This window comes from Zootoca vivipara, chromosome 10, assembly GCF_965207765.1.
Source record: "Zootoca vivipara chromosome 10, rZooViv2.hap1.1, whole genome shotgun sequence".
Lineage (NCBI taxonomy): Eukaryota > Metazoa > Chordata > Lepidosauria > Squamata > Lacertidae > Zootoca > Zootoca vivipara.
Window position 1 is genome coordinate 53,226,328 of NC_142593.1, and position 25,506 is coordinate 53,251,833.

Below are 25,506 nucleotides of genomic sequence, written 5' to 3' on the forward strand. Positions count from 1 at the left end.
GTAGGGCCAAAATTTGGTGATGCCTGGTGTTGACCCTTAAAGCATTATATATGTCCGGGGACTCCTAAATCTAAAGAGACACCTTAACCTTATATGAACCTGCCCACACCTTGAGATTGTCAACTGAGGACTCTGTGTGCCACCTCCGAGGGAGACCTAGAAGGTGACAACGAGGGAACGGGCCTTTTCTGCAGCAGCTCCCATTGATGGAATGCTTTCTGCAGGGAGGCTCACCTGGCACCAACTTTGCCACCTACCGGTGCCAAGCAATGGCATTTTGGGTTTTCTCAGGTATCAGGACAGCCCCAATGACTGGAGGTTTCCATTGTTTTCACCACTGAGTTTTATTCTTCTTGTGAATCGCTTCAGGGCTTGTTGTTGTCGGAAGGGATTCACAAATCCAATAAACTGAAATGTAAACCTTAACCACGGTTAACAACATGAAGTGCCATGACTTGCACCAGGCCTCATCCTGCCTCACAACTAAGTTTGATACTGTTATCAAAAGGCCAGCAGCCATTTCTGCTGAGGAGTTCGTAACTCCCTAACTCCTTACAGACATCTGAAGGCAGCCCTTTTTAGGGAAGCTTTTAATATCTGAAGGACTATTGTATTTTAATATTTTGTTGGAAGCCGCCCAGAGTGGCTGGGGAAACCCAGCCAGATAGGTGGGGTATAAATAATACACCATCATCATTATCTAAAAACTTCATCTCACACAGAGAAAGAATCCTCTTTGGGTGGCTTATTCATTCAGAAAACTGGACTTCTAGAGTGGGAGAAATAACCAGTGGCAGGTTTCAGCTAAAACCCCATGGCTCTACAACACAATAAGTATTGGGGAAATAAATATTGGGTTGTATCTAGACCCACTGAAATTAAAGGACATGGCTAACTTAAGTCGATCAGTGTCAATGGGCTTACTCTGAATATAACTCATACTGGATACAACCCATAAAAATGAAACTCCTCTTGTCAGAACACAAAAGCCTTCCTTCCTTCCTTCCTTCCTTCCTTCCTTCCTTCCTTCCTTCCTTCCTTCCTTCCTTCCTTCCTTCCTTCCTTCCTTCCTTCCTTCCTTCCTTCCTTCCTTCCTTCCTTTTTCTCTCTGTCTCTGTCCAAAACTTCAAATACTGTACCACATACATACATACATATCTCCTCCTATTTACTGGCTTCTAAAGAACAACTTCCACCCCCCTCTTCCCACCCTGATTCCCTTTCTCGTTTCTAGGCTCAACTGTAAGGGGCCCCGGTTCAACTGCGTAATTAGGAATAAGACTGGACTTAAAAAGCCGTTTGTAAGCAGGAAAAGTGTTAACACACAAACCCCAACACAAAGGCTGAGCTGCTTCTCGATTAGCTGACAAATGCCCCCCCCCCAACCTTCAACTTCAACAGATTAGCTGCAGACTGACCGTTTCTGAAATAATCTGGCGCACCGCTCTGAATTTCATTTAAGCTATGCTCCTGTGCATGATTAAGGACCATCCACGCATTGCAACTGCTGAGAGAAACACCAGTGTTTCTTGTACTGAACTCTTAACATGTGGATATCCTCTGTCCCCGTGCACACGCTTCTTTAAACACTTGTGTACACGGCAATTTAATGATTTCCACACTTTTGTATGAAATCACTGTTAGACGTTCCCTCCAGGAAACTGGTACCAACACTGGTGTATTCTGACAGCAATTGCAATGTGTGGATTGGATTTGAGCTTTTATCTGGAAAATAAGTCCCGGTGAAATCGCCATGGGATCAGGCTGTTCATGTGAACCCACCGGCAAGAGGTTTTGTGGCTATAATACTTCTAAAGTGGTTTTGGGGTTGCGCTCCCGCTACTTCTGAAGTCCTCAAGCGACCCTCCGCTTGCGTCGTAACATTATCTTTGCTTCTCAAAACTCAAGATAGCAATTTGTCCGTCCGTTTGTATATATAAGATATATGCTATACATAATGTGCATAAAATAATACACCAATGAGAAAAAGAAAAGAAACAATACCCAGTGCAATTTTTCTTTTTTGGGTGGGGGGCAAAAAGAGAGAGAATTTTATCCCCTCTGAATGTCTAATCTGGAATGGGGGTTTCAGGGTCGGATGCAAGGGGGACGGGGACAGGAGGAAAGCGAAGGAGACAAAACCGTGAAGACAAGAGGAGTAGAAGAAAGGAGGGGGGGAAGAATGGGGGCGTCTCTTTGCCTGACAAAAGCTGTCAATTACCAGTGTCTGCTGTGGAACGTGTCTGCCTTTGTCCCCCCAAAAGACATCTGCTGCGTTCTGCCTCCTGCCAGTTGGTCACTGCAAGCCAGGAGGCGTCTGGTGAAAGCCATCCCTGCTTGGCTCTCCGCGCTCCCTATTCAAATCCGCCGTGTTCTTTCTCGAACCGAAACAATGACCCGGCGGGATGTGGAGCTGAATGAGCAATGGGGGCGGGATGGAAAAAAGGGGAGCCTCGGAACAAAAAGGGCAGGCACGGAGGGAGTGGGGTGGCGATGGCACTTGAGGACACGGCTGAAAAGAAACATGCTTCGCCCCCATGAACATATTCGTAAGCATGCTGGGAGTTTGTCGTCTTAGGTATCTTGACCACAAAAGGTCGCTGGGTCCTTTCCCTGGTTGCTGTAGCTCAGTTCCTTGCCCAAATCCTTTCTTCTCTCTCTCTCTCCTGTTGTGTTTTGCTTTCTGTTTTGTTTTTAAAGTGCGTGTCTTCCTCCTCCTGGCTCTCCACCAACCCCGCCTCCCTCTCAGGCTGTCAGTTTCTGGATTGTCTTGTTGTAGTACTGCGTGATGGGGGGAGTCAGGGGGTTCCAGTTGTTGGCGTGCAGCTCAATGACCTCGAGGAGGAGGGACCGGGTCAGCATGGACTCCGAGGGGCACAGCATCTTGTCGCGGGCAATCGCCAGGAGCTCCATCATCATCTCGGGCAGCTGCTCCTCCAGGAGCCGGCCGGTGCTTTGCAGCTGTCAAGAGAGAGAGAGAGAGAATGAGAACGGGGGTCAGATGCTGGGCGTCAAAGAGGCCCTGCCCTGCCCTGCTGCCACCAAGTCCACCTTCTCTCCCCACCTGGGAAGAAAGGAGGTGGAGAAGGGAGCCTCATCTCGTTTTGCTTTTCTTCGGGCAAGCTTATACATTTCGCACTGCCAATGAACAGCCAGGCTAAGTTCAAACAAACGGCTGGTTTTGGTGTACAAAGTCCTATATAGCTTGGGACAAGGATACCTAAACTATCATCTCATCTCTTATATACTGTGCTCTGCCAGAGAGGGCGTCCTGCAGATATTTAGTTTATTAATTCAATTTGTATACCACCCTTCATCCGTAGGTCTCAGGGCGGTTCCACATCATAAAAATACATGATAAAAGAAGACCAAAACAAACCAATGACACCCCTCCCTCCCTCTTTAGGAGGTCCAGTTCAAATGATAACAGAATACAGCCTTTAGCATGGTGGCAACTCCTCTCTGAAGGCAGATGTTTCCTCTGTTGTCTAGTGAGAATCTGCTAAAGGCCTTTTTTCAACAAGCCTTTTAAATGAACAGTTCTATCCCATTCTGTATCTGCATTGGTTTTGATTTTTTTTTTAATTGACTCTAAAAAGTATAAACATACAAAAAAAAACACCCCCAAACACAATTCAAAATCCAAATATCATGATTACTCTGCATATCCTGACTTCCCCCCACCCCTTCCATGGGTCCAAATGATAATGTTTACAACCGCATATCAATACTTGTCCAAATTTTATCCTTCCAAATTATCCATACTTTCTGTTACTTTACAAGTGGTGTTTAAAATCCTGCTAATGTTTTAAACCTGCTTACAATGGTCTTGTAAATACATTATAAACATTCCTTGTGCTGGTCGAGAACCGTAACAATAAATTAACTAACTAACTAACTAACTAACTAACTAACTAACTAACTAACTTATAAACATTCCCCATTCTTTTTTAAAGTTCTTGTCCTCTTGATTTCTGAGCTTTCCAGTTAATTTTGCCATTTCAGCATAGTCCATCAACTTGGGTTTGCCATTCTTCTCTGGTTGGGGTTGTTTCTTCTTTCCATCTTTGAATTTGTTATTGTATGAAAAACCATTTTAATTGTGCTTAAATGCATAGCTGTCAACCTTCCCTTTTCTTGCTGGAAATTCCCTTATTCCAGCGCCGTTTCCTGCTGCTATCCTGGATTGTTAGATATAAGTGTAGACTGTTCCTGGGACAGGTGAGGCTGCTGATACCTTATTTTCAAATCCAAAAGTTGACAGCTATGCTTATATGTGAGACAGTTTTAATGACTGGTGCTTTTATTTTTAAGCTCCCCCCCCCAAGTGTGCTTTTATAGGAAGAAATTCATAAATGGAAATAAACAAACAGTGACATTATTTTGATTCAGATCCTGCCTTTCAAATGCAACATCAGGGCGGCTGGACACAGCAACCCTATGGCCCTATTTGGATATTTACTCTTGCAGGATTACAATTTATTTTATTTATGGCAGTAATACCCAGGGTCATCTTTAGCATATGCAGGGTGCAAAGATCCGCCCAGCGCCCCCAAATTTAGTTTAGCCGCCCCCAAATTAACTTTCGTTGAGCTTCTTTTGTTGGGAGGGGGAAAGCCAAAGTTGTTGACCTTTTTAGGGGGGGCAAACTCAAAGTTATTGAGCTTTTTTTTGGAGGGGGTCATTCATCTGTAACAACGACACAGCTGAAAAAACTGCTTTTGTTTCTTGACTCGTCGGTACTTTGGCTCAATTGCTTTTCACTGCCGCCAATTCAGAGGGTATACAGTAGCTGTACATTTGGCACCTGGGTGCCCTGCATCCCTTGCACCCCCGGTAAAGACGGCCCTGGTAATACCCCACCTTTTTCTCCAAGCAGCTCAAGGTCTTCCAGGTCCCAGTCTATCCACTACACCATGGGTGTGTGTGTGTGAGAGGTGCAAACGATTATTGGCCAGGCTCTCCCCACCCTCTTTCCCATCCATTGACTGATTTTCAACCATAGAGAGACCAACAGAAAAACCAAAAAACCCCAGGGGGGCCAATCTCCTGGCCTGCATCTCAAAATGAAAACGTCAGTATTCGTACCTCCATTGCACAGCAAAGGACAGCGTCTTCCTTTATGTCCTGAGACTGCAACAACTGTAAAAATACAAGAAAGCAAAAAGATGCCACTTAGAAAACCCTGCCTTGTACTAGATATTTTTCTCAGCTTTCATATTAATCCGTCCATTAGATTGGGGGTGGGTGGGGAGTACCTGCGGCCTGCGGGAGACTGTTGGACTTCATCTCCCATGAGCCCCACCTAGAATGGCCAATGGTCAGGGAGGATGAGAGCTTAGTCCAGCAATGTCTGGAGCAGGCATCCCCAAACTGCGACCCTCCAGATGTTTTGGCCTACAACTCCCATGATCCCTAGCTAACAGGAGCAGTGGTCAGGGATGATGGGAATTGTAGTCCAAAACATCTGGAGGGCCAAAGTTTGGGGATGCCTAGTTTGGAGGGCTACAGCTTCCCCGTCCTTTAGACCAGCTTCCCGCAACCTTGCACCCTTCAGAATGAACAATAGTCAGTTGTCAGGGACTGGCTGGAACCCTGAAGAGTGGGGCACTGGGAGAAGTGGGGGTTGGAGACTGACTTGGAAGAAGAGGGTCAATGATCTGGGGGAGCCTGGAACAGCCCGGAGGTGAGAGGCAGAGGCAGGAGAAGCTGCAGGATTGGAGAGTAAAGAATGGGTGCAGGAGGAGAGAGAGATCAGGCTGGTGTAGAGTCAAGGCATTCCACACCTCCACCTCCACTGTCTCCTGGGACCAAGAGAGGATCGGAGCAGGGGCAGGTTACACACAGGCACAGTCATCGTCTGCTTCCACGCAGCTTGCGTGGGCAAGATACATAAGCTGAGGTCTCTGTTGCGGCAACTGTTGCGGCAACTTCTTGAACACCACAGTTCAAGAAGGATATTGACAAGCTGGAACGTGTCCAGAAGAGGGCAACCAAAATGGTCAAAGGCCTGGAAACAATGCCTTATGAGGAACGGCTTAGGGAGCTGGGTATGTTTAGCCTGGAGAAGGAAAGGTTAAGGGGTGATATGATAGCCATGTTCAAATATATAAAAGGATGTAATATAGAGGAGGGGAAAAAGTTGTTTTCTGCTGCTCCAGAGAAGCGGACACGGAGCAATGGATTCAAACCACAAGAAAGAAGATTCCACCTAAACATTAGGAAGAACTTCCTGACAGTAAGAGCTGTTCGGCAGTGGAATTCGCTACCAAGGAGTGTGGTGGAGTCTCCTTCTTTGGAGGTCTTTAAGCAGAGGCTTGACAGGCATATGTCAAGAATGCGTTGATGGTGTTTCCTGCTTGGCAGGGGGTTGGACTGGATGGCCCTTGTGGTCTCTTCCAACTCTACGATTCTATTCTCTATGATTCTAACTGCCTCAGCAGGTGCATGCCAAGGAGTAGCTGAGAGACGTAGGATGGATGGATGGACACGCCTTCCCCTAACTTAATAAGTGCACTTTTGACAATAAATAGCTAATTCCTCACTCTGGACATTCCCTGACAGCGCCATGATAGTCAGAGATGGTGGGTATTGTACTGCAAAACACGCCGAGGGCACCAGGTTGGGGAAGGTTGCTCCAGACCTTCCCTTCCCCATGGCTGTCTTCTTTGTCCACCAGGGCCACCCAAATGTCTCTGGGAGGACCCCAGGCAGGGCAGGCTGGAGACAGCCATCTCTCGCTGCTTGTCTCTTCTGCCTTTGAAGGAAGGAAATACCGGGAGCCGAGTTAATCTCCTTCATCAGGCGAGGAGCGGCCTTTGCTTTTGGAGCTAGAATAACACTGTGCAGAAGATTCCTTGGCATTCCATGTGGGAGAACCACCCAACCGGCAGACTACGTTTCCTGGCTGTCTGAAGCTGCACTAACTTTGTGAGAAGAGGATGTGACTTCATCCGAAGAACTCTGGGAAACATAAAGCACGAGAAAGACGCACACACGACCCGGGTGCAAGAGAAGGCATTCTGAAAGCTCCTCGCCCATCAAGTGATAGGGGGCTCAGTCTGTTTCCAGGCATCCCCTATGGGCAGTGCTATGCCATCCATGTTTATATTTCTCAGGAGAGGACTCTGGCAGGTCACCCCAGAGCAAGGACAAGGAAAGGGAAGTGATGAAAGCAACACCATGTGAGTGACAAAGCCTTTTCCAAGGAGATGGCATTCAGCCTCACTCATCATTCTTATTGCTTCCCCCCCCCCCCAAATATTTTAACTAGACCTGGAAATGGGAAGAGGGAGGGCATTTCCTCTGCCAGCTGGCACGACATTCCTCTTCCAGGAGCGGCTCACTGTGGGTTTACCGGTGGAGCTGAAACAGTAGCTGATCTGCAACGCTTACAGATAAAATAGCTGGTGTTGGTGCCCTTGGCACTGCAGAAGGGCCAAGCTGCCATGTCTATGAGAGGGTCAAATCCTGCCGCTGAGCAAATTACAGAGAGGAGTTCTGTATAAAGGTGCTGGACAAGCTGCTACCACACTGAAGGTTGTCTACCCTTAAGGAGGCAGTGATGTACCTCCTGTTTAAGATGTCTTTCCTGACTCCAGAATTTTGGACAACTATCGGCTAGTTGCAAATGTCTGCTTTGGGGGCAAGTGCTCAAGAAGGTGATGGTGCTTAGAGGAATATATTAAAAATACTAATCTGCCAAAAATAAAGGAGGAACAATTATTGATTCTAAATACTGTATCCAAATAACAGCTCAAGAAGTTTTAGAGGTAATAAATTGGACAAAAAGTGGTAAGTCTCCAGGGCCAGATGGACTAACGGCAAAATATGATAAAAAGTTAAGTGAACAATTAGTGAATCCATTGAAAGATGTGATGAATGAGATTTTAAAGGCAGGTGAAATCCCAGGAACATGGAAGGAAGCTTATATAACAGTAATTCCAAAACAAGTTGGTTGGTTGCATTACAGACAATTAAATGAAATGTTTAAGGAGGATTACAAAAAAGAAGTGTGCATGCACACGAAAGCTCATACCAATGACAAACTTAGTTGGTCTCTAAGTTGCTACTGGAAGGATTTTTTTTTCCAACTATGCCAGACCAACACGGCTACCTACCTTTAACTTAAAAAAAAGGGCTTAGCTATACAATTTCTAGATTTCAAAAGGAGGTTATAGAAGATGTGAAACTACTGAAGAAAGCATACAGCATTCTGCTAGAATGGGAAACGAAAGACAAGGAGGTCAAATCAGTTATGATCAAATGGGCGCAAGATATAGGACATAATATACAATTTGAGGATTGGGGGAAATTGTGGAAGGAAGGTAATGGTGCTTCAACACAAAGGGAAGCCATTTCAGTCTGTTTCCGGGCCCAGTTTTGGCACTGTGATAGCCTTGGGTGTTTTGCTTGAGGACCTTTGTCAGGAAAGGGAGAGCACATGCTTTTCAATATCTAGGTGAAGCTGCTGAGATATGTCCTCAGAGGATCTGGAACAGGGAGGAACCAATATGCACTGTTTCTCTGTTCCACCTGAGGCAGGATAGCGGCTGGATGTGGGCCAATAACCCCAAAAACCTGAATCTAGGAAAGACAGGCGCTATGGGCTGCAGGTCTTTGGGTCCATGATTTTGAGGTGGTTTTCCAGATGTGATTGAGCTCCTCTTGAAAGAGCAGGTACACATCTTGGGGTTGCTCCCTGATCCAGCTTTGTTGCTTGAAGCTCATGCAATTTCAGTGGCAAGGAGTGCCTGCTTCCAGCTCTGGCTGATCTGCCAGCTCCAGCCACTTTTGCCTTACCCCCCCTCCCTCCAGCTCCAGAATCAGAGAAGGATATATTTGAGCATTGTGGGATTCTGTCCTGCATTTGTGGCCACACAGCAATCCACAGTGCAGAAGGCAAGAGGGGCAGCAGTCTGCACCACGCGCCGTGAAGTCTCCAGTTCAAATCCTACCTCAACCATGAGCTACTAGGTGGCTTTAGTCAGGCTGTTCTCTCTCTTATCCTCAGCTTTTCCACCTGCACTATGGGGATAATAATATTGGGTATTATTTAAAAAGGGCCGTTGCAAGGATTCCTGAGATAATATACATGAAGCGCTTTGAAAAATGTAGCATTTTAAGAATGACGATGTTCAGTTTTCTAGTATGAAATGGGAGGGGAGGGGGAGGGGGAGGGAATCTGACTGTAGGGGACGTTTCTGGTTTAATGCTACAATGCCAAGGTAAAGGTAAAGGGACCCCTGACCATTAGGTCCAGTCGTGACCGACTCTGGGGTTCAGGCGCTCATCTTGCATTATTGGCCGAGGGAGCCGGCGTACAGCTTCCGGGTCATGTGGCCAGCATGACTAAGCCGCTTCTGGCGAACCAGAGCAGCACACGGAAACGCCGTTTACCTTCCCGCTGGAGCGGTACCTATTTATCTACTTGTACTTTGAGGTACTTTCGAACTGCTAGGTTGGCAGGAGCTGGGATCGAGCAATGGGAGCTCACCCCGTCGCGGGGATTCGAACCGCCAACCTTCTGATCGGCAAGCCCTAGGCTCTGTGGTTTAACCCACAGCGCCACCCGCGTCCCTACTTCAATGCCAAACAGAGCAGTAATTGTTTTTGAAACTGTTTTCAGGTTGGTGGTTTTTTGTTTTTGTTTTAATCAAGTGTATAAATCTTGTGAAATGAAAAAAACAAACAAACACGAAACAAACAATCAAACAAACAAATAAAATTTTCAGCCTCTGGGCTGCTGTGCCAGAGGAGCAGGACCCCCTCCCCACAACCCATCTCACACGTGGTGGATGTCTAAGTGACAGAGGGCCTTTTCAGTGGTGGCACCTAAATGGCTGGAACTTCTTCCCAAGGGAGACTTTCCTGGCCCCATCATTTATAGGAGGTTAAGAGTGACCAGCTCAGCTCCTTAGGGACTAATGGTGGTAACAACTAGGCCATGGGTGTGTGGCCTATACATGGATTGGGAAATCATCTTTTCAGAGGGGAAGGGCCATAGCTCACGGATGCAACCTCTGCTTTGCATGCAGGAAATCCCAGGTTCAGTCCATTGCATCTTCAGGTGGGACTGGCAATGACTCTTGCCTGATGCCCTTGAAAGCCATTGGCAGTCACTCAAACAATACTGCGCTAGATAGGCCAATGGATTGATTGGTCTAAGGTAGCTTCCTAAGATACACGCAGCAGTTTCAGAGGGCTTTTGGGAAAGCAGATAATTAATCTCTCCTATGCCCCACACCTCATTCTTGCAGTCCTCTAAACTGCAACGAGCTTTTACAGTATTGCTGTTTCGGCTGTGATTTAAAAACAAAAAAACACCAACTAAACAAACCGAAGTCTCTTGGGTAGCTGTGCTCTTCGTGATAAGTCCTGCAAGGCTACTTTTCCTTTATTTGAAACACTGCATTGTTGCGGTGCTCAATGGCTGGGATTAAACACACTCCCATAGCTTTCTAAGAATGGAAGCAAACATGAATGGAAAAAAAAGTTAAACAAAACACAGATGAAAATGAAATGACTCAGGGAAACGCTTCCTGGGGCTAGATCGCAGTTAAACTGTCTGCCTTTAATAATATAAAACTCACGAGAGCTGAGAGGGTTAGTGCAAATATTCCAAAAAGTTTTTTTTTTGCTGCCTCTTGCAAACTTTAAGAAGACTCTGCAGTGAACTGGTGGCAGCAATGGCCTGTGGGTTAACTAGCAAAATGCCTGTCCTCATCTCAGCATAGGGATTCCTATGCTTCACCACTCCTTAGCCACCTTGCCAATTCCAGCCCGTTTACTCTGTCCAATATAACATCACAATATTGCAACCTGGGAGTCACCCCAAATTAAATTATGGAACCCTTTGCCACAGGATGTGGTGAAGGTCAGCTTTGAGGGCTTCAAAAGCGGATTCGAGAAATTCATAGTGCAGAAAGATCTATCAGCGGCTCCTTGTTTCACTTGGCTAAGTGAAACCCTCCGAGTTCAGCAGCAGTAGAGCCCCTCAAATGAGCTTCTGGGGAACATCAGTAAAAAGAGATCCGCTGCACTTAGGTCCTGCTTCCCATTGGCAAGGAGCAGGATGCTAGGCTAGATGGCTCTCTGGCCTGATCCAGTCTCATCTTAACGTTTCTAAATGTGTGTGAGAATAATGGTAAGAGTGGAATTCAACCGTCGGCAAAAGGATTTCTCCTTGAGCGACAGAATTTTCTTCCCTTCTCCCAGCCTGCCCCGTAAATCTGCCCTATTGCTTCCAACAATCCCCTGGAGCAAATTTGGGGACCATGGCAGGAATCTCTCCCAATCCTACCTAGAGATGCCAGGGATGGAGCCTGGGACCTTCTGCTTGGAAGGCAGATGTTCTACCACTGAGCTATGGCCCACCTTCTCTAAGACGACGAGGGGGTGGGGGAGAGAAGGGGAGGAAGTCCTTTGTTTTGCAAGTGGAAGTCGTTCTATCCGAGTAATTATTGAGCGGAATCCTGCCCTCAGCCCTGTCTCAGGCTCCTTTCCTTGCTGCGACAGGAGACTCGACTGAGCCGAACGTTGGGAAACGGCTTTTGCACAGTAAGCCTGCAGGGCTTTTGTTTGGACCAATTATATGGTCCCTGCTGCTGTTCCTTCGTCTCCTGCTCTCCTTCCTATGGGCTCCCAGATCGCTGCAGTGCTGCAGCAACAGCAAAATTACGGTTCGGTGCAACTCTTAAATGATACAGCCTCTCCGCCTAGCATCCCTGTTCCCGTTAGGGCTCCTGAAATATTACACTGGAATACTAAATCCACTGGAATACTAAAGAAATGGGAGTGCCTGATCACCTCATCTGTCTCCTGAGAAATCTCTATGTGGGACAAGAAGCTACAGTTAGAACTGGATATGGAACAACTGATTGGTTCAAAATTGGGAAAGGAGTACAAGGTTGTATATTGTCTCCCTGCTTATTTAACTTATATGCAGAATTCATCATGCGAAAGGCTGGACTAGATGAATCCCAAGTCGGAATTAAGATTGCTGGAAGAAATATCAACAACCTCAGGTATGCAGATGACACTACCTTGATGGCAGAAAGTGAGGAGGAATTGAAGAACCTTTTAATGAGGATGAAAGAGGAGAGCGCAAAATATGGTCTGAAGCTCAACATCAAAAAAACCAAGATCATGGCCACTGGTCCCATCACCTCCTGGCAAATAGAAGGGGAAGAAATGGAGGCAGTGAGAGATTTTACTTTCTTGGGCTCCTTGATCACTGCAGATGGTGACAGTAGCCACGAAATTAAAAGACGCCTGCTTCTTGGGAGAAAAGCAATGACAAACCTAGACAGCATGTTAAAAAGCAGAGACATCACCTTGCCAACAAAGGTTCGTATAGTTAAAGCTATGGTTTTCCCAGTACAGTGGTACCTCGGTTTATGAACACAATTGGTTCCGGAAGTCTGTTCATAAACTGAAGCGTTCATAAACTGAAGCGAACTTTTCCATTGAAAGTAATGGAAAGTGAATTAATCCGTTCCAGACGGTCCGCGGAGTAAGCGTTCATAAACTGAAGCAAACTTTCCCATTGAAAGTAATGGAAAGTGGATTAATCCGTTCCAGACGGGTCCGCGGAGTACTTAAACTGAAGCGTTCATAAACTGAAGCATGGGTGTAATTGGTTCCGGAAGTCTGTTCATAAACTGAAGCGTTCATAAACTGAAGCAAACTTTCCCATTGAAAGTAATGGAAAATGAATTAATCCGTTCCAGATGGGTCCATGGCGTTCATAAACCGAAAATTCATAAACCGAGGTGTTCATAAACCGAGGTTCCACTGTAGTGATGTATGGAAGTGAGAGCTGGACCATAAAGAAGGCTGATCACCGAAGAATTGATGCTTTTGAATTATGGTGCTGGAGGACTGCATGAAGTTCAAACCTATCCATTCTGAAGGAAATCAGCCCCGAGTGCTCACTGGAAGGACAGATCCTGAAGCTGAGGCTCCAATACTTTTGGCCACCTCATGAGAAGAGAAGACTCCCTGGAAAAGACCCTGATGCTGGGAAAGATGGAGGGCACAAGGAGAAAGGGATGACAGAGGGCGAGATGGTTGGACAGTGTTCTCGAAGCTACGGACATGAGTCTGACCAAACTGCGGGAGGCAGTGCAAGACAGGAATGCCTGGCGTGCTATGGTCCATGGGGTCACAAAGAGTCGGACACGACTAAACAACTAAACAACAACAACTAAATCCACATCCATTTGCCCACAATGCTTTTCATGTGTATCCCTCCATGATAATCATTCCAAGGCAACTCTCGAGAAGGGACAAGTCAGGGCTGGGTGTCCTTCCTTCCTTCCTTCCTTCCTTCCTTCCTTCCTTCCTTCCTTCCTTCCTTCCTTCCTTCCTTCCTTCCTTCCTTCCTGTTGGTAGAAGCCCTTTGTTCTAAAAATAAAACAAGGGAAACTGGCGGAGAAAGGGCTGCACAGGGCTTATCAAGCGTTAATAAGGAAAAGGTGAGGGGGTGGCAGTCTGGAAGCTGCAAAACGGGGGCCCCATTGTCAAACATGCTGTGTGACTCGTCACTGGCTGACCCTGGAGCCGCCTTACCTCCCTGAGGCAGGTATAGATGGGGCAGACGAGGACTCGGAAGGGCTCCGCAGTGCTGCTCCTCATGGTGCCAAAGACCTCACAGAGGAAGGTGATGAAGCCCAGCCAGCGCTCCACGTCGCTCTGCTGCAGCTCTTCCCGCACGGTGAAGTCTTTCTGCAAAAAAGAAGAAGGGGAGGAAGAGACAGGGCTTCAGAATGCGGAGAGGCAGATCTCTTCCATTACAAGGTCCCAGGGGCAGGTTGCATTATTAATTCTTCTTTTTATTAAATTCATAATCAATTCATTAAATTTGTATACCGCTCTATACCTGCAGGTCTCAGGGCTGTTGCAACATAAAATCACAACATAAAGACACAAAATGAAAAACAACAACTCCTTGGAAGATTAGCAGAGCGCATAACGTGTGGGAACCGAAGCAAAATGGAAAGAGTTGGACCAGGCTTCCTCAAACTCGGCCCTCCAGATGTTTTGGACTACAATTCCCATCATCCCTGACCACTGGTCCTGTTAGCTAGGGATCATGGGAGTTGTAGTCCCAAAACATCTGGAGGTCCAGAGGTTGCCTATGCCTGAGTTGAACTATGCATCTTGCATCTTGGTGCCACATCAAAAGACATGTTATCTACGCAAAGTTTTCCGGGGAGCAAACGGGAGAAGCAGTAAGGGATAGCACAGTAAGGTTTACCACTTGTTTAATGAAGCAAGATCATCTCAGCAAAGAAATCCAGAAACTGAAGCCTATAAATAGGACAGGTGTGTCTTGTATGTACAGGTGAGTAGGCCCAACAGTGGATACAACAACTCCATCTCTCTGGCAGCCTCCTGACCTATCCCTAGTCCTCTTCCTTAGAAATCCAACGGCTGCCCCTGAAATCCCCAGCTTCTGAGGTAAAGCTTATTGTTTCTCTCTTGCTTCCTGCAACCATAAAGGTAAAGGGACCCCTGACCATTAGGTCCAGTCGTGACCGACTCTGGGGTTACGGCGCTCATCTCGCTTTATTGGCCGAGGGAGCCGGCGTATAGCTTCCAGGTCATGTGGCCAGCATGACAAAGCCGCTTCTGGCGAACCAGAGCAGCACACGGAAACGCCGTTTACCTTCCCGCTGGAGCGGTACCTATTTATCTACTTGTACTTTGAGGTACTTTCGAACTGCTAGGTTGGCAGGAGCTGGGATCGAGCAATGGGAGCTCACCCCGTCGCGGGGATTCGAACCGCCAACCTTCTGATCGGCAAGCCCTAGGCTCTGTGGTTTAACCCACAGCGCCACCCGTGTCCCTCTCCTGCAACCATGGACCACATCAATAGGTTTTGAAAGCTGCGAAGGGTCCCGTGATTTCCAAGGCATGATCCACCCCATGGATTCCGGATTATGATTTAGGCAGCAAAACAAAACAGCTGTGCTAAAGCAAAAAAATTAAAAAGGGGGGCAGAAAAGCCATGCATCCATTTGTGTGGGTTTATAAAGATTTTTGATCCCGCCCTGTCTCAAGAGCCGCCAGTGGAAAAACGCTTTAAGACACAGAAAAACAGAAGAAGGAAAACTACCCTGAACCCCACCAGGCAAATCCCAGGGGATGAAAGCCCCTTGCATGAGAGTTGCTCCCGATGGCTTCATTCCCCCCCCCCCCCCCATGGAAATACACGATTCACACATGGAAATACACCTTACACACATACAACAAGCACCACAGGAACGCATCCCTCTATGAAGATACGCCTCATACATAGTAATTAAGCTTCAGAAAATCTCTGTAGGTTGGGGGCTCCCCATCCCTGTTCTGAACCAACAAGTTGGAGAAAAAGCCTATTGTGTTAATTGGAAACGGATTCCGAGTAAGTTTTGGTAGCACCGCATTTCTGATTGTGAAGACTTTGGGCACAGGGGGGAGGCAGCCCCGACATTTTGATGGGATTCCTCTAATGCCACCCCTTAGCCCATGGGAAACTGTAGGGCGAAGATATACTACAGAGCTGCATAAAACAATTCATTTGCTAGGGCACACAACTGGCACTTGGGCAACGTGGGTTTGCTCTAAAATGTGGAAAGGTTACAAACTCGCACAACACACAAGCATATTTTAGGGCTGCGTTCTATCCACGTGTTTTGACTTTTCAGCTGAAAGCATCAGGGCTCAGAAATGCCAAACATAGGCAGGATTGTGTCCTTGATTTGGTATTTCTTTAAACTCTGCTTCCGAAGGCAAGTCCCTATACATATATATGATCTGGAAACCAAACCTTTAAAAAGTGCAAGGCAGGCCCGCTTTTCATCTTAACTAACAAATTCTGGGAGATTTTATGTTTTGACTACGGCCAGAGCAATGGGGTTTGTTGCCAGCTCAAAGGCTTCAAATAGAAAATGCACCTCTCCATATTTATCACTGGCAATGGGCTGCCATTAGCTGTAAGTAGTTCATGCTGGGTGCTTTAAAGGCTGCTGTGAAGCTGGCCAGATAACTAAAAATATGTGAACTATAACACACCGGTGATCCTTGCTGGCTTTCCGTTATTTTAAGCTCTTATTTTAAGCTCTCCTCGATGCCAATAAATCCCTTCAAAGAAAACGTTCCTAATAATACAGTTATAAAAACTCCCATTTCCCTCGATGGCTATAAGAAGGGTCCAGATAGGACTTTGAGAAACTGCATGTCTAGATGTCTGCATGTGCATATATTAGCAACGAGGAGTTCACATTTTAAAGCAATCCAACCCAGCCCTCACTTCCGGGACTTTTATGTGGATCAGAATGCCATGATCAATTAAACTACGCACTTCTCAAAATCCTGTGATGTTGTTTGGGTTAAAATAAATGCATAGAAAGACACAGTAGGTAGGAGCTTGGTTTCAATCTCAGTAGCGATGCCACACGCGTATACGTTGCCTCAATAATCCATAGAACAACCTTGTAAGGTAGGTCGGTACTATTACCACTGACATCAGAAGAGCTCTGCAGGGTCTGAGCAAAGGTCCTACATCAGTGATGGGCAACCTTTTGAGCTTGGTGTGTCAAAATTTTCCAAAAAACTGAGCATAACTCGGGTGGTGTGTCACTTTGAGGAAAAACCCCATAATTTAGTGATATTTATAGTTTACAAAACAGAGATGTATAATTGTAATATATAACTGTATTTAATAAACCAAAAACTAATTATTTAACCAAACCAAACCAAACCAAAAACCCCTTATTTATCACAAAGTGCCCAGAGTCCTTGAGCTTTTTTGGGGGGAGCTGCTGACCAAAGTTTTGGAAGTTTTTTGGGGTGTGTGTGCAAAAGTTGCTTTGCTTTTGGGGGGGTTATGCCCCAAAGCTGCTGCGCTTTTTTTGAGGGGCAAAGAGAACAGAAATAAATGACGAATAATACCTTCGCTGGAACTAACACACAGCTACCAGCAACAACAACAACAAAAGGATCCGGGTTCCAACAGCGGAGACAAGCTGTAGCGTGAGGAGGAGCGGGAGAACAAATGGGGGGGACGGACGACAACAGAGCGAATGGGCCAATGGGGCGCGTGCCAGCAGTGAGGGCTCTGTGTGTCACGCCTGACACGCGTGTCATAGGTTCAACATCACTGTCCTACATCCTGTTTCCAAAAAATGGGCAGCCAGAGGTTTTCTGGGCACCCACAAAATATTGATTGTTATGGCGGAGTATAGTGGTTACTCTAGCCTTGTAAATAGGCCCACCAAATTTACTGGCCTGCAATAATAATAATAATAATAATAATAATAATAATAATAATAATAATAATAAATTTTTATTTATACCCCGCCCTCCCCAGTCAAAACCGGGCTCAGGGCGGCTCACACCAATAAAATTACAATAAAACATAAAAAAGCAATCAATTAAAATACAGACCAAAATACAGTATTAAAATTTAAAATGCAGCCTCATTTCGAGTAGTCCACAAATTCAAGCCATGAGGGAGGAAAAACACTGTCCGCTAGCTTGCTGGAAGCCAGCAGGAGAGGGGCAAAGCTCTTGGCCAACCTCCTCACTTGCCTGAATGGAGCTCCATGCTGCTGGGCTAGAGCTTAAACGCAAAGCTAGTTTACTTTTCTCCCCGTTGGCGTAAGCACCCATTCACTTAAACAGGAGGAAGGAAAGGATGCCGTTGGGAGAAATGTGTGTGTGTGTGTGTGTGTGTGTGTGTGTGTGTGTGTGTGTGTGTGTGAACCTGCTCTCACTGACCCCATCCATTGAAAACCAAGCCTTGTGGGATTTAGCCAGCCTCTCTCCCCACAGTGTCCCATGCATGGTCTCTTGGCCATGCGAAGAGTGTGACAGAATGCTGGAAACCGGATTGTATATATAGACAGGCAGATATAGATGCCAGTCAAGAGAAATTTGTGCATGTCATGAATTCATGCGTGCAGAAATCCGGTCATGGTTCTTATTACTGCGGTTGCTTTATACAGCAGATTCTCTATGGCCCAACTGGCCACGTCACAAATAGCTCAGCCCGGCAGCCTCCGCTTCATGGTGCAAAATCCCCCTTGCTGTTAAGTTTCCCCGCCACCCCCACATTTCCCCCCCCTTTCCTTAGAAGCCCAAGGGAGGCAGCTGGAACTCCCGGGAGGCCTCTCTGACAAGTTTGTGTTGCGGTGTGAAAAGGCAGCCTGCTGCCAGATGTTAACAGAGCCAGGGCTTGGATGCTTCGCAAGGGCGGCAGGAGGAAGTGGGCTCGGGGCAGGCCGACGAGGGCTTTGGGGGGTTCCTGGATGGGGACCCCACTGTTTAGAAGCCTGTCTCACGTGTAGGTGGTAATGGGCTCGCGACACCACCCAAACAGGTTTGCAAGGAACTGCGAGTTCACAGCAATTTGTCAGACAAAGAAATCAGGGAAGCAAATGCTATACGGTCCCACCTTGGAAGTCAAACGGAATCCGTTCCGGAAGTCCAACTTCCAAAACATTTGAAAACCAAAGCGCGGCTTCTGATTGGCTGCAGGAGCCAACTCATTTCCGGGTTTGCGGCATTCGGGAACCAAAACATACGAGAACTAAGCTGTTTGAAAACTGAGGTATGACTGTATATAGGTGTGTCTGCCTTCTGTCTTTATTTAGTTATCGATCGATCGGGATCAATCTATCCATCCATCTCTACCTGTGCACACACAAACCCCAAAAAACTTCAACTCGGCCCCATTTTGAGACAAGGTGCCCTTCCACAATGCTGGTTTGTAATTTGCCCTGTTGTGTTGTGGGAAGGCATTCCAGCAGAAGCGGAAGGTGGCGATGCAGCAGAGGGGCGATTCCATGCCAACGGCGGACAAAACTGTTCCTGGATTGCATCACAGGTGACTGGAGGTGTGGGAATCATGTGCTTGAATGCTCTTTTGTATAATATAAAACTGCCCTCATGTGCCGCTCCTAGGGATCTGCGCGGGTCTCATGCAGATGAAGTAAGATTCACTCGTTTGTGGGGAGACACCGTTTTCCACAACAGGCACTAAAATGCCTGAGGCAGGTCCTGAGGGTTGCGGAATCTACCTTGGATGAAGCGTGGGCCATACTATTTGCTCCCAAGACGTTCAGATACTCAGCAACAAAGGAGGAATGAGAAGGGGGAAAAAAAAACCCCAACAACATACTGTAAATATAAGCACGTGGGAACAGCTAGATCAGGCCAGTGATTCATCTAGTCCAGCATCCTGTTAGAATCATAGAATCATAGAGTTGGAAGAGACCACAAGGGCCATCCAGTCCAACCCCCTGCCGAGCAGGAAACACCATCAAAGCATTCTTGACATATGTCTGTCAAGCCTCTGCTTAAAGACCTCCAAAAAAGGAGACTCCACCACACTTCTTGGCAGCAAATTCCACAGCTCTTACTGTCAGGAAGTTCTTCCTAATGTTTAGGTGGAATCTTCTTTCTTGTAGTTTGAATCCATTGCTCCGTGTCCGCTTCTCTGGAGCAGCAGAAAACAACCTTTCACTCTCTTCTATATGACATCCTTTTATATATTTGAACATGGCTATCATATCACCCCTTAACCTTCTCTTCTCCAGGCTAAACATACCCAGCTCCCTAAGCCGTTCCTCATAAGGCATTGTTTCCAGGCCTTTGACCATTTTGGTTGCCCTCTTCTGGACACGTTCCAGCTTGTCAGTATCCTTCTTGAACTGTTCTCATAGTGGCCAGATGGATACCTATGAGAAGCCCACATGGAGGACCTGAACACAACAGCCCTCCTCTCCCTTCCTGCAGTTTCCAGCAACTGGTATTCAGGAACATTGCTGTTTCCAATAATGGAGGAAGAACATGACCACTGGGTTTTCCGTTTCGTCTTAATTGGAAAGCCCATATAATCTTTCTCTCTCTCCAAAGGGCCCCGGAGAAAACTTACATGCACATCTGCGAAGGAGCAAGCTGGCTACTGAACATCTCCAACACCCTCTTTTCGACTCCCAAGCGCCTTCCTCTCTCATGCACGAACATGCTCGCTACGTCTTCATTTCAAGGCAGAGGTGCCAAGGAGTCTGGTGGTGGGTGCATTCAGGTCAGCAAAAATTGAGAGCAAGGGAAAGTAAGGGAGTGGGGCTCTGCGAGTGTCGGCATTTCCCCTCGCAGCCTTCTCGGCAGCCGCGGGTCTTTCACAGAAGAGACGTAACCCGATGAGGAATGTGCACAAGGACGTTCCTGTTGAGTGCGTCCACCATAGCTGCCAAGTTTTCCCTTTTCTCGCGAGGAAGCCTATTCAGCATAAGGGAAAATCCCTTAAAAAAAGGGATAACTTGGCAGCTATGGCGTCCACCACACACCGCTTGCACCCACTTCGTATTTTGCGCCTCTTCCTTCCGTTTGCCCTAAGCTCAGCTTAGGAAACTGTCCTATAATGACCCAGACCCTTGATCCATGCTAGTAGCTCAGTGCTGTCTGCACCGGAAGTGAGCTGCCCGTGGCCTCCTGGAAGCTCCAGCCAGCATGGCCAATGGTCAGAAATGGTGGGAGCTGCAGCCCACAACGTTATGACAAGCCCACCCTTGGTCTACTACACTGGCTAGCAGTGCCTCTCCAGACAGGGGACAATGCCAGCCCTACCCAGATATTGAAACATAGGACCTTCTGCATGCAAAGAACAAAGAATCACAGAGTTGGAAGGAATCCCCAAGGGTCCTCTAGTCCAATGCCCTGCTCTTCTACTGAGCTATGGTAAAGTTAAAGGACCCCTGGACGGTTAAGTCCTGTTGAATTTGACTATGGGGTGCGACGCTCATCTTGCTTTTCAGGCCGAGAGAGCCGGCGATTGTCCACAGACAGCTTTCATGTGGCCAAACCGCTTCTAGTGCAACGGGACACCGTGATGGAAGCCAGAGTGCACGGAAATGCTGTTTACCTTCCCACCACAGCGGTACTTATTTATATACCTGCTAGGTTGGCAGGAGCTGGGAAAGAGCAACGGGAGCTCAGCCTGTTGTGGGGATTCGAACCGCCGACCTTCTGATCGGCAAGCCCAAGAGGCTGGGTGGTTTAAACCACCTTTACCCATGGGGAAAATTTATAACCTATCTTAAAAACCATTGTAAAAAGTTAAAATCGTTATAACACTTGTACTGTGGTTTAATGGTGAATTTTGGATATAATGGAGATGCAAAAGATTTGGATTATTATAAAAGACACAGGAGGGAATTGTTCACAATAGAAACCCACAAAGGGGAGGAGGGAAGTCCAGGAGATTCTTTGGAGCAGGGACCCCCAAACTCGGCCCTCCAGGTGTTTTGGGACTACAACTCCCATCATCCCTAGCTAACAGGACCAGTGGTCAGGGATGATGGGAATTGTAGTCCCAAAACATCTGGAGGGCCGAGTTTGGGGATGCTTGCTTTGGAGTTTTGTTTTTATGGTGTATTCTGGATATGTAATTGTGAAACTTTGATCTGAAAAACCAAATAAATAAAGAATAAAAAAGAAAGCAAGCTGTCAGTGGTGACACCTTAACAAAATAAAATAAAATAAAAATAAACCACCTTTACCCTTTGTTACTAGAGGTGGGAATGACTACATAGCCAGAGTGGTAGTAACTAAGCATGTCATGAAATCTGAGGTGCTGTGTGAAATGGCAGACTCTGTTTAGCTGCGGTGACAAAATGCTACTGCAGGTCACATCCTCTGTGAATTCATCTAATGCTGCCTTAAAGCCCCTGGCTCCAGTTACTGGCATGACAGCTAGTTGTGCAGAATCAGCTGGCAGCTTCGGGTGGGAATGCCGGTAGTGTGGAAAGGACCCCATTTCCAGTTCCAAGTGCGGAGCCCAGAGAAGCACCAGGTAGTGTGGTGTAGTGGTTAGAGTGAAATATAGGGCTGCTGCCTTTAAAACAGTTGTAGCCAATCCCTCATAGAACTACAATTCCTAGCACTCTTAAACTACAGTTCCCAGAATTGGGTGTGTGTGTGTGTGTTTTAATGTGCTTTAAAAATATGGTGTTTACGCAGCCTAGGTTCAAATCCCCACTCACTCATGAAGCTCCCCGGGAGAACTTGGGCTGATCATTCTCTCCTGGACTAACCTACCCCACAGGGTTGTTTTGAGGAGGAAATGGGGAGCTGGGAGAACGAAAGTCGGGTGCAGCCCTTTGGTAGGATACTTCAAGATTAGGGTCCATTGTTCCTGACGGAATTTGTACGTTGCTGCAATTCAACTGCATCTCTGAATTGCAGTGTTCGAAACTCCCTTTGTTCTAGGCGCATTTTGCGACAGGGAATTTTATTAGTGCGAGCAGTTTCTGAGCTCTGGGAGCAGGACTGTGCCTAAGATTTCAGATTAAAACTGCAGAGTGGAAGGAAAGGAGGACCTCTTTCTGCCTTCCCACTTCCAGCTACTCTCTGAAGGCTAGATAAGAGACCCCTCTTAAGAATATTAGGGGGGCGGGCAGGGGAAGGACTAGACCATGTGAAAAATTAACATAACATTTTAGCTGCAGTTCATTCATTTTCAGCGCTTTGTATTCTTGTGATTAAAAAAGCGCGCCTTAAGCTGAAACTCAATATATAATAGATTTCGAAGATAAAAGTATGTACATGTTTTATTATGTAAATGATGTAAAAAATTGTCCTTTCCTTAGATGAGCAATCTGAGAGGGTGTGAACTTAACCCACAATACAGTAGCTGATGTAATAAGGGGATTATAAATTGATGCATCATCATCATCATCATTACATCATCATCATCATCATCATCATCATCATTATTATTATTATTATTGGTTCCGCTTGGCTTTTGGTCTTTCAAGAAGAATGGGGGGAGGGGAGGATGAATATAGGGTAGAATATTAGACAATAGATACAGTGGTGCCTCGCTAGACGAATTTAATTTGTTCCACGGGTCTTTTAACGAAAAATTCGTCTAGCGAATCCCATAGGAATGCATTGAAATTTTTTTTATTTTTTTTTTGCCCATAGGAACGCATTAATTGAATTTCAATGCATTCCTATGGGAAACCGCGATTCGCTAGATGAATTTTTCATAAAACGAATTCGTCTAGCGAGGCAACCTCCGCTCGAAAAATCCTTTTGTTAAGCAGGGCATTCGTTAAGCGAGGCACCACTGTATCTTAAAGTATAGTTTCTCTGTTGTACAATATTAAGTTAAAGGTACACATTTTCAATTCAATTCAATTAATGCGTTCCTATGGGCAATGTTCTTGCTAAAAAGCAGCAGTATTAAAAACATTTTGTTTGACTTTGGGGGGGGGGGAAGCGCTCCTTGACGTTCCGTTGTCGCGCCCATAAACCTAGGTTTAAGGTGCCATTTAGCTCCCAGCTTTCAAGTCTCCGTTTCTAACACTGCTGAACTACCTGCGGTGGCTGTAAAATATATATTGCACCAGCGCATTTGACAGGTACGGAAGATGCATGCGTGAAACAGCATTAGGAAGCTCTTGTCTTGTTTGTTCACACATTGATGCTTGCACCGAAGGCCGAAAAGTTTTGCAATCCGAAAAAGCAGGAGAGGATGTAACCAGAAGCGGCCGTGTCCCCTGTCTCATGCAAGCAAGAAGGCAGCGGACACCACGAGCTGGAGTTTGCCAACAGACCGCATTCTTCCTTTAAGCTTCACACTCGCAGGGTGTCCATTTTATAAGGCCGAGGTGCCGAGGAGTCTATGGGGAGCCGCCAAGTTTGGAAAGAGAGATGCAAGAGGATCTAAAAGGGTAGAGGGGGAGGGAGAGAGGGGTGGGGATGGAGAGGGAATGTACGATTCATGTGCACTTATTGGGGGGGTCCCCCCTTCTTCCTCTTCCGATACTTTTACGATCGACCGCAAGCGCAAAAGGTCAGCGATGTCAGCCAGTGCCGGATTTACATATAAGCTAAGCAAGCTATAGCTTAGGGCCCCACTCTCTTGAGGGCCCCCAAAAAAATTTAAAGGAAAATAACAACCGGATATACATTTCCAAAATAGAAGATAAAAAACAAATAAACTAAAACCTACATACAGCAACAGTGTTTTGTGCTGTGTAGGCTCCTATGGTGTAAGTAATGGGCCCCCAATCTTTTAAAGTTACAGCTTAATAATTATTTCACTTTGATAAAATACATATTTTTGTTATGTGCAGATGGCTTTAGATATCTATTAGGTCCATAAATTACCATATAGCATATATTCAACACAAAAAACAGAGACAATTTGTTGTTGACAAAGGACAGCTGGACATATAAAGGGCCCCATTACCTTCAGTAGCTTAGGGCCGCATCAGACCTAAAGACTGAGTGCAGGGTAGGGGCGATGACCTAGGTTGCGGTCACCACAAGGGAATATAACAACAACAACAACAACAACAACAACAACAACAACAACAACAACAACAACAAAAATATTATTTATATCCCACCCATTTGGCTGGGTTTCCCCAGCCACTCTGGGCGGCTTCCAACAAAATATTAAAAGTATAATACAGGCACCCCCAAACTTTGGCCCTCCAGATGTTTTGGACTACAATTCCCATCATCCCTGACCACTGGTCCTGTTAGCTAGGGATCATGGGAGTTGTAGGCCAAAACATCTGGAGGGCCAAAGTTTGGGGATGCCTGGTATAATAAAACATCAGACATTAAAAACTTCCCTAAACAGGGCTGCTTTCAGATGTCTTCCAAAAGTCAGCTAGTTATTTATTTCCTTGACATCTGATGGGAGGGCGTTCCAGAGGGCAGGTGCCACTACCGATAAGGCCCTCTGCCTAGTTCCCTGTAACTTGGCTTCTCGCAGTGAGGGAACCGCCAGAAGGCCCTCGGAGCTGGACCTCAGTGTCAGGGCTGAACGATGGGGGTGGAGACGCTCCTTCAGGAATGTCTATCCGCCAGAGGGTTGGACTAAATGCCCCCTGGGGGCCCCTTCTGTCACTACAATTTTACGATTCTACGGTCTCAACTACCTTGCTCGACTGCTGCTTGCTCTTACAACAATTCACTTGCCACAGTATGAAAGGAGGAGAAACACACGCAGTCGAAATGGAAATGGTATTAACTATGGACTAAGGCAGAGGTTTTTAAATTGTGGTTGCATGTGGCGCCCAGAAATCTTCACGTAGTCACAACTGGACCTGCGCCAGTAGCAAAATGCGCCTGGCACCTGGCTAATTTTGAACACTGGTTGCATTAGTTTACTTTTCAACAGCCTGTCTCTACTACACCAAAATGATGAGCAGGGCCGGATCAATATTTGGAGGCTGGCTAGTTTAGAGAACAAAAGGCAAGTTTTGCCTGGTGTGGGGAAAGTGGGGAGACCTTTTTCTCCCTCTCTTGTATAATACTAGATCCCATTGCCATCCAATAAAGCTGAATGGTGGGGAATTCAAGACAGACAAAAGGAATTACTTCTCCATCCGACACCCAGTTAAAACTATGGAACTCGCTTGTGATGCCAGCCGACTTAGGTAAAGGTAAAGGGACCCCTGACCATTAGGTCCAGTCGTGACCGACTCTGGGGTT

General features: G+C 46.4%; 1 protein-coding gene across 8 annotated transcripts in view; it reads right to left on the reverse strand.

Annotated features, from left to right (window-relative positions):
- Positions 1 to 1,062: 1,062 nt before the first annotated feature.
- Positions 1,063 to 25,506, reverse strand: part of CTIF (cap binding complex dependent translation initiation factor) — a 161,208-nt gene continuing 136,764 nt past the window's right edge. For all 8 annotated transcript variants that reach the window (XM_088653135.1, XM_088653134.1, XM_088653133.1 and 5 more), the window contains 3 exons: positions 13,573 to 13,728; positions 5,089 to 5,142; positions 1,063 to 2,961 (listed from right to left, as the gene is read on the reverse strand). In XM_088653135.1, coding sequence (XP_088509261.1) covers positions 2,746 to 2,961; positions 5,089 to 5,142; positions 13,573 to 13,728 — 426 coding nt within the window. In that variant the 3' untranslated portion in view covers positions 1,063 to 2,745. The remainder of the gene's footprint in view (positions 2,962 to 5,088; positions 5,143 to 13,572; positions 13,729 to 25,506) is intronic.